This window comes from Danio rerio, chromosome 12 (assembly GCF_049306965.1).
Source record: "Danio rerio strain Tuebingen ecotype United States chromosome 12, GRCz12tu, whole genome shotgun sequence".
Classification (NCBI taxonomy): domain Eukaryota; kingdom Metazoa; phylum Chordata; class Actinopteri; order Cypriniformes; family Danionidae; genus Danio; species Danio rerio.
Window position 1 is genome coordinate 35,437,843 of NC_133187.1, and position 9,793 is coordinate 35,447,635.

The following is a 9,793-nucleotide window of genomic DNA, read 5'->3' on the forward strand; positions in this document are numbered from 1 at the left end:
TCTGTGCCACCGCATAACTATAGAGGTGTTAAAAAAATAATGAGAATCCTGATCATGAGGTAATGTCCAATTCCAATCAAGTCTGAAACTGCGTGATCGGGCCCAATTTTCCTAATACACATCCCTAATATTAATATATGCTTGCCAAAGATAGTCAAAGTCCTTCTGCTTGCCTTTAATGATATAAATGAGTCTCTCCAGTTTAATATAGTTCACTAACTTCCCTAATTACCCTAGTTAAGCCTTTAAATGTTACTTTAAGCTGAATACTAGCATCTTAAAGAATATCTAGTCAAATATTATATACTGTCATCATGGCAAATATAAAAGAAATCAGTTATTAGATATTAGATATTAAAACTATTCTGTTTAGAAATGTGTTAAATTTGTTTTGGTTTTTTTGTTAATCAGAAATTGGGGGAAAGAATATGGGGGGCTAATATTTCAGGAGGGCTATCAATTCTGACTGCAGACTTGTTTTTATGGGTCAGATGACGGTATGTTTGTGTTTCTCCAGGTCCACTTCCAGAGCCTATTCCCAGACGTGAAGCAGAAGAGCAGGTGAGAAACATCTGACACACACACACTGCTGCTCTTTCTAAAAAAAATATCCAGTGCACATATCTTCATACCTCTCATGCAAACCTCTACACTTCTCCAAAACTGGGTGTGCGATGTGCTTTATTTCTGTGAATGTGCTAAATGTACATAATCAGGTCTGATTGGCTGATAAGGAGTCTGAGCGTCAGTGATGGGATTAGGCGGATGACAGTAAATCTGCGCTGTCTGATAACCAGATTTCAGGCCACTTTTACTGCATGGTCCTGAATCTTTTCTCCAGCAGCTCTCCTTTATCAGTGTTACTCCTGCTGAGACAGAAGGATAACCTGAAACAGATAACTGCTAATGCTAGCTCTCACACCAGCTATCTGCTCGTAGATAAACCTGTAAGGTTATCCAGCACTAAACCTGGCTCCGCTTGCCTTTTCTTCATCCTCAGACGTTTCTCTGGCTCTGATAAAGGCTTCCTGGCGGAGAGTCTGAGTGCTGTAAATCTATCTGAGATTTGTGAATCATGTGCTTTACATCAGTTCTCAGAAGATGACGGAGTTAATGTGCAAAATATTTCTTAAATGTTTCTGTATGTCAAACTTGCTCATGAAATGTCTCTGAAAAGTTAAACCAACATTTTTCCCACTGAATTTTATAATCTGGGCTAAATGCAGAATTCTGCAGCTTCTTATCTACAGCAACACAATCATGAATGCTTTACTTTTAATGAATTTTCTAGGATTGGAAGTATATTTACTCATTTAAAAAATCTGTTTTATAGTGTCCAAAATGACTTTACATGGACATCTGTAATCAAATGATTTGCCTTAATCTGAATAAGATAATAATATGATTAAGGTGTTTACATGAGGTGCTTTTTGAATGTTCCTTTCATGACCCAGTTTCACATGTTAAAGCACATCATTTGATTACGTCACTGCATCACAACGATATCCACATTTTATCCAGAGTTTCATGTCATTTTGAGTGTTTCATTCTTAATTTGTCGACCTTAACTGCAGTTTGGCAATTTCACTTTCATTCAGGAACAGTTCATGCATGCCCCTCAGTGACAAATGAGATATTGGATGCGAGTATGAACTGCTAGAAATGGGTTGTTTTAATGGAATTTGATGCCGCACACCTAATGGGGGAAAAAACTTTACATTTTTTGATGCAGGTGTCTGTGGTCCTTCTCTGACTGGGTGGGTGTAGAGAATAGTGTCAAACAGTCGTGTATGTAAAATGCAAAATGCGGCGAAAATCAAACACGATGGTAATAATTTAAGGTGTTTACGCATACTCCACATGTCTTAATTCCATTTCTGTTTAGTTCGATTATGACTTTATTCACATTAGGGTAATAAAAAATCATTGTTCACATGTGTGACTCTTAATCTGAGTATTGTCTTAATTGTATTCAATTCGGATTATTGGTGTATGTAAACGTACTCAATGTAAAAAGAAAAATACTGGTTGCCTTAAAGTTTTAAGCTGAATCTAATGAACCGTATGAGTCATTTGAACTTCTATTAAACTGACTTAAAACAGCTTGCAGAACTCATACAATTAATTTTTGAAGTGTAATAAGTTACAACTTACTAAAAACATGACTTATTGATTATATCATTTTTTTACAGTGAGGTTGACTTTTAAATCTTGAATTTTTAAATATCTTTAGATATCCAATATTAGGTGTAAATGTGTTTATTTATGATTTACTGTATTATATTTCATTGATTAGGAATGACTCTTTTCAGTCTCGATAAAATGTAATCAACTTTAAAATTCAGTTAATTTTAAGCTCAAACTTCTTGCCTCACAGCAAGAAGATCGCTGGTTCGAGCCTCAGTCAGTTGGCATTCCTGTTTGGAGTTTCTTGTTCTTTTCGTGTTCGTGTGGGTTTCCCCCCACATTACAAAAGACATGTGGTTTAGGTGAATTGGGTAAGCTAAATTGGCCATAGTGTATGGGTGTGAATGATCGTGTATGGGTATTTCCCAGTGATGGGTTGCAGCTGGACGGGCATCCGCTGCATAAAACATATGCTGGATAAGTTGGCGGTTCATTCCGCTGTGGTGTTACTTTTCCTAATGCCAAACAATGAGACAATTCTTGCAAGCATTGTTTAAAAGGAGGGCTTTGTATTTTAAAATTATAATTTTCTAGAGCTTGTAACAGGAAAAATATTTAGTGTATAAAAGTTTTGGACATTTGGGAATATTATTTTTTAAAACCAAGGATAAAAAATTTAGAACTTTTTTTCCCCCCCAAAAATGTTCAACCAAAAAACACCTATAAGGATCGATATGGAGTTCCTATCTCTTTATTACATTGTATTCATTGATCTGGAATGTTTGAGTTGAGTTTGTGAAGCATTTCTGGAGTTATATTTAATCTCATATTCTATTAATATTGCAGACGTTTTAATTACATTTCATTTGTAGGCATTTTGCTCATCAAAGCTTTAGAAGTTACAATTAAAATAAGTTTCTTATCGAGTGCAACAAACTAGAAATTTTGCTTGAAATATCAAATTTATAAGTGGTCAGTGATATATGAAATAGCTAAAAAAATCTGACCTGTATTAAATATAAATGCCTTCATGCTCTGCTCTGAAATGTATAATATTTCTATATGAAATATTTCAGTGGGTAAATATTATTTTTTGTATAAATGTAAAACAAAACATCAGACTAATATACAAATGTAGAATTCAGATGCAAAAACCTCTAACGTTTGCTTATAGAATGAACATTTTTCTCAACCCCCTGTGTTTTTGTTCAGTTTTTTCTAATTAAAGGCAGTGAAATTATCCAATTAATTGCCATAAAATAAAATGACTGAATTTGCACCCAAGAGTCTGAGAAAGCTGCTTATTTCAGAAGAACATTTTAAAGGTTAAAATTGAGAAGTTTTTGCATCTTTAATTGTTTTAATTTGTGTTGTATTGTATTTTGGTTTTTACAAATGCCTTGGAAATTCATAAGAATTTTAACCCCCTAGATGGAGCCAAAGTTGTTTGGGATGATATAATAACTGCTGTTTACCTGCGTCTGGTGTTTACCCTTATTAAATGTTCTTTACATGAGACTGTAGTCCAAAACAAAAAACTCCTGAAGCACCTGAGCACTGTTGCCCTGATGAAGGCAGTTTTTTTTTTGCTGTAACTCGTAGGTTTTTTTAAGGATTAGCCATGTGAATAAAGACTTTGAAATATCTTTTTTCACATTTTTCGAGTGCCCTGGACTGATTTTTGCTGTTTATTGTGATGAATCCCTTAACCAAAGAGCACAGACACATTATTAAAGCTACCCCTGAGCACTTTGTTTGATTTTGGGTTTGAGTTTGTTTGGAGGTGTATTCATTTTATGTAATCTTCAGTTTACTTTAAACTGTAAAGTTGCCTTGGGATCTCTTGATTTCTGAGCACATGAGATCCTGTAAATGAGCAATGATTGGAGACAGTTAACGTCAGATACTGCTGGATTTGATCAGACCTGGGACAGTTTTGCAGACTGTCTTCCTGTCTCGTGCACACGCTCTGAAGATCACATGTGCGGATATTGGAACTGACCCAGAGGCCGCTGCATGTAAACAGAGCTCAGGGTCCATCTAGAGGACAGAACTGAAGCTTTTGCATTACAGTTATCATCATTTAAAACGTTGAAGAAAACTATAAATCAAAGTGTTCATCTAAAATCCTGTTTCCTCATTTCATTTGATGTTGTATCAAATAAAAGCGTTCTTCTTTAAATATTTCCTAAATAATGTTTAACAGAACAAGGAAATTTTCGCTGTATGTTTGATATTTTTTCTTGTGAAGAAACTGTAATTTGTTTTAATTTGGCTAGAATAAAAGCAATGTTTTATTTTTTATGAACCATTTAAAAGGCTCCTTTAAGCTATATATTTTTTCGATAGTCTACAGAACAAACCATCGTTATACAATAACTTGCCTAATTACTCTAACCTGCCTAGTTAACCTAATTAATCTAGTTAAGTCTTTAAATGTCACTTTAAGCTGTATAGAAGTGTCTTGAAAAATATCTAGTTAAATATTATTTACTGTCATCATGACAAAGATAAAATAAATCAGTTATTAGAAACGAGTTATTAAAACTATTATGTTTAGAAATGTGTTGAACAAATCTTCTCTCCGTTAAACAGAAATTGGGGAAAAAATAAACAGGGTGCTAATAAATCAGGGGGGTTAATAATTCTGACTTCAACTGTATGTAGAGAGAGGACTAATTAAACATATGCTGGATAAATTGGCGGTTCATTCCGCTGTAGCGACATCAGATTAATGAAGGGACTAAGCTGAAAAGAAAATGAATGAATAAATGAATGAATGAATGAATGAATGGACCAAATGTACCAACAGTGCACATCTTTACACTCCATTAAATGCTTTGTTTCAGGTGAATGGAAAAGTTGTCCAGGAGGAAAAGCCTAAAGTAGAAATGAGTCTGTCGAGCTCCAGCACCTCCTCTAACACCTCCACCTCTGCAGCTCCGGCTCCAGCATCAGCTCCGGCTCCAGCATCAGCTCCGGCTCCAGCATCAGCTCCGGCTCCAGCCATGGCTGCTGCACCACAGGTATGTGTGTGTCCATATACACTCCATATCTCCATACTGAAGCATCAATCAAGCTGTGGCTTACAGTCATGTAGTACAGTTAGAGGCAGGCGTTAGGAAAATGCGGAGCAGTTATGAATTCACTGTAAGCTAAGGTTTCACAGTAGAGAAAGCTTTGAAATAATTGAACCAATTGCTTGGTAAAATGATTCACTGATTCAAAGCATTTGAAACACCACATCCTGATGTTCAAACTGTGTAAACTCAAAGCTTACATTAATATAGGATTTTCCATACACTCTTCAGATGTTCAGTTGAAAGTATAACCAAATCAAAAGCACTCAGCCTATCAACTAATATCATTAATATTAACACGTACATAAAATGTGCATTTTAATCAATTTTTAAAGGTTAAATATGTTTTGTTCTAGGCCTACTTTAGGCTCTGCTAAACAGGGCAACATGAACTTTTATTAAAACACTGTTTTTTGCTTCTCAAAATTAAAAACTACAGACTGGTAAATCTATGACACCTGCTCGCGATCCTCCACTAGGTGGCGCCTCCCCACCTAAAGCGGAACAGCCAATGAAATTTTGGATTGTACATTTAGATAAAGTTCAAATATCAAGGTTTTTCAAAATGTCACTACAGTAAGAAACCTGTAATATAGATGATCATAATCACAATTATTCTTGATCAATATGCTGAGCTTGTCTTTAGGTGCCAAGTTGAATATATTTTTTTGAATATAATGTAAAAAAAAAAATCAGGTTTTTCTATACTACACAGTTTATCAGTGTTATTTGTTGTAAAACTGTGACTAATTAAATGTAAGCAGTGTGCAAAAACAATTATAGAATGTTTTACTATAAATCCTTGGATGAGGTTTATAAGAGGCTGAGTTTTATTTTGAGTGCTTTTGAAATCTTTGAAAATTGAGTTTATCCAAACAAGAGTAGTGTACCAAAATAATAATGATCTGAATAATGAGTTCTGTTGTACATTTTAATCAAACCTGTGAAGACACGTTTCAAACCAGTTATGATGGCATAACCAAGCCGACGTTTACTGTAGTCATGTGACCATGCCAATGTGTTGCGCTCTTCGAGTCTCTGATTCAAAACAAAATATTCATAAAGTGTTTTTGTGATGGCAGATCTTCAAGAGCAGCCTTCACATCTTTTATATAATGGTTATTTCATACATGTAGCGAGGCTTCACCAAATAAAACAAAGCAAGTAAAGCAGTTTCTTAAGCCCCGGTCAGATCACACGATTTTTATTGTCAGTTATGAAAGTCACTACATCAGATTATGCAAATTTTCTTTTTTTATTAATTCTTTTATTTTCATTTATTTTTTGATAAAATCTTGACTTGTCGTGGGTACCAATGTGCCAGACTACAGGTTCCTTCACAATCAGTCATCCCTTGACATCTACAAGCGTTATTTTCCAAAGCAGTCACAAGTGTTGATATAATAATAATAATATAATAATAGTATAATAATGGTCATTTCTGATCTCAATTTCAAACTTTTTAAAATCTTATTTCAGTCTCAATAAACACTGATGCTTGCAGACCATGAATAACTCCATTATTTAAGGGCATTACAACAAGGATAGGATCAAACCTATGATTCCTTTTTAATATCAGGATATTTTTTTTGAAATCTAAACGTATATTTTCCTGCCACGAGTTAATTAAACACTTCCTCTCCGTGAGTGAGATGAATAATGACATTTAAAAAATTAGCAAATATAAAACTGAGTTTTGTGATAAAACAATCACAGAGAGGGAATTCATTAAATCCTGATTTAAAATATCATTTGTATATTTTTTTGGAAAAAATATGTTTTTAAAACAAATTTTGTTTGCTATTATTTTTTATCTTAATTTTACTGTGTCTTTGCTTGGTCAGTTATCTATAAACAAGAATGTTGAATAACATTTGAGGTTTGAGGTCACAACTTTTCCATTCCACAGAGGATGTGTTGGTTTGTTAAATAAAATAATAATCTAGTCTAAATAAAAAAAGTGAAATATTCAGAGTTTCAGAGAAGGCTGTATTAAACTGTTTTCACTATTAATGACAAATTAGAATAAGCAGGAAATGCTTTTGCGTTATATTCACAGCACTGAACATGTTCCCAGATCACCTCAGATAAGCTAACTCTGTTGGAATTATGAGAGAACTCAGAAACTCGTTGTGAGAATGGAGATGTCTGCATATTTGTGCCAGTTTGCCAGATAAAATTGCTTAAAAAAACACACAAAAAAAAACACCTTAATATTTTAGAAAAGGTAAAGTTTGCAGAAACAATGATTGACCTTATCCACTCATGACTAGGACCAGACAGAATCTGCAGACATTTTTTGCTATTTCTGTGCAGAATTTTGTTAAAAATCTGCGTATTTATGCAGAATTATTTTAGTAGTATCATAACTAAAACCTTAATTTATGACATAAAATAATACCTTTTTAACTTGTATTTAATGTTTAAAATGCAAATCCAATTACATTAGATCGCCTTCATTTGGTAAACAAAGCAAGTCTCTCGTATAATATCTACTAAAAGACAGAAAATAATACTTTACAAGCTGTATAGTAAATAAATGATATGAATATTTTCATACTAGTTAATAATTATAATGAAATTGAACTGAATGAATATAAATTTACACGAGTAAATAAACGCGCACAATGTAGTAAATACCCAAAGTAAATACCCATGACCCACCCATAAGTAAATATGCAGCCTATATTCTGATTACCTGACGGGCGCATGAACGGCAGCATCCGCAGAGATAACTGAAAATTATGTACTCAAATTACAGTGTCGCCCTCATGATGGAACTCTTCGCGAAAAACGAGAAAAAAATCAAACATGAGAGACTTTCTGCGATGGTGTCGTGAGGCATCGCAGGCATGGTATCAGTTGTTGTGAACTATGCCACATTACACGAGAAAAAAAGGATTGAATCTTGTGTCATGATGTTTATTTGTCATTTACGAACCCCCACGACACCCTACATCAAGGAAATCGTAACAAATTCGTGTGATCTACCCGGGGCTTTAGACTCGCTACTAGAGCTTTATGTTTGTAGAGTATTTTACATGTGTTTTCTGTAGTAAAACTGCATTTGATAACTTTTTATTAAATAACTAAACATGAAAAATATATATTTGTATGTAAATTGGTTATTTATGTACTTTTTTTTTAAATAACTTTTCTCATTTAATCCTTCTGTCTGACGTGTTTTTGTTGTATAATGAAACTCTGTACATGATGGTTCTTCTTAATTATAATAATAAATAAAGCCTTTTACAATACCTTTGAACATGGCTCAACTCTCAGAACTGAATCAGTCTGAGTCTATCTCCAGTGAGTGCTGACTGTTCTGTACTGACTGTATGTGCAGGAGAAGGTGAAGGAGAAAGCCTCCAGCGCAGACGCAGGCCTGGCTCTGAACATGTCTCTTCAGCAGGCTAAAGAGCGCGCTCATCAGAAACGCTCCAACAAGAGAGCTCCGCAGATGGACTGGAGCAAAAGAAACGAGCTCTTCAGCAACCTCTGAGCCTCCTGCGTGCCTCTGTCTCTCTCTGTTGTTTTCTTCACTTCTCCTCCATCCCATCATGCCTCTCTTCTCCATCATCGTCAGTCTTTTAAATCCACTTGCACATGATTAGAAAACCCTTTACGTGTACGTTTTAAACCAGTGTTATTCTGCTTGAGATTTTCCTCTGTTGATTTCCTCGTGTTTTTAAAATATATATATCTGATTTAACATTCCTGTATAATGTACAGCCTAGAACTTAATTATTTTTATTTTAAAAAAAGAAAGCTTCAATGATCTCTGTATATTTTCTTGCTTCGCTTAGCGTGATATTGATGCAGTATTGGTGACCCTTCAAGAGCGAGTTTGGGTGATTTCCAGCAGCACAAATCCAGATTTGAGTCTTTTATGTTTATGATCAGTTTATAACGTCAAATGTAGAAAGTCCAGCTTTATAATGTTTGTAAATGTGAACCGGGAGCCAATAACCACTGTCTGACTGAATGTTTTAGCTGATAAGGTTTTATTTAAAGTGCTTTGTGAACAGCACATGCTAATAATGTGAGCGAGGAGCGGCTCTGAAACAAGCGTGTGGTGTGAGTTTACTTGTAAATCTTGCACAGTAGGCCTGTTCTGGTATCTTCGCTTCATTCCGTGAGACTTTAAGATGGTACATTTTTAACTCAAATACTGAAATATACCTGCTGTTAAAGTCTGTTTCACGCAGAAATGATTTTTGTTATTAAATATTATGAAAAGTCTGTCTGAGGTGACTGAATTTCTATGCAGGAGTACACAGATTCTAGAAAAGTGTCTCAATACTCGTTTAACAATATATATGCAGTTGAAGTCAGAATCATTAGCCCCCTGTTTATTTTCCCCCAATTTCTGTTTAATGGAGAGATTTTTTTCCAACACATTTCTAAACATAATAGTTTTAATAACTCATCTCTAATAACTGATTTATTTTATGATGACAGTAAATAATATTTTTCTAGACAGCTTAAAGTGACATTTAAAGGCTTTAATAGGTTAATTAGGCAGGTTAGGGTAATTAGGCAAGTTATTGTATAACGATGGTTTGTTCTGTAGACTATCAAACAAA

At 34.3% G+C, this 9,793-nt stretch overlaps 1 protein-coding gene across 1 annotated transcript in view; it reads left to right on the forward strand.

Annotated features, from left to right (window-relative positions):
• The window catches only part of nherf1a (NHERF family PDZ scaffold protein 1a), a 52,973-nt gene extending 43,524 nt beyond the window's left edge, over nucleotides 1–9,449 (forward strand). Inside the window, exons 4-6 of the mRNA NM_212707.2 lie at nucleotides 518–561; nucleotides 4,977–5,153; nucleotides 8,554–9,449. Of these exons, the coding sequence (NP_997872.2) occupies nucleotides 518–561; nucleotides 4,977–5,153; nucleotides 8,554–8,709 (377 nt within the window). The 3' untranslated portion in view covers nucleotides 8,710–9,449. The remainder of the gene's footprint in view (nucleotides 1–517; nucleotides 562–4,976; nucleotides 5,154–8,553) is intronic.
• The last annotated feature ends 344 nt before the right edge of the window (nucleotides 9,450–9,793 follow it).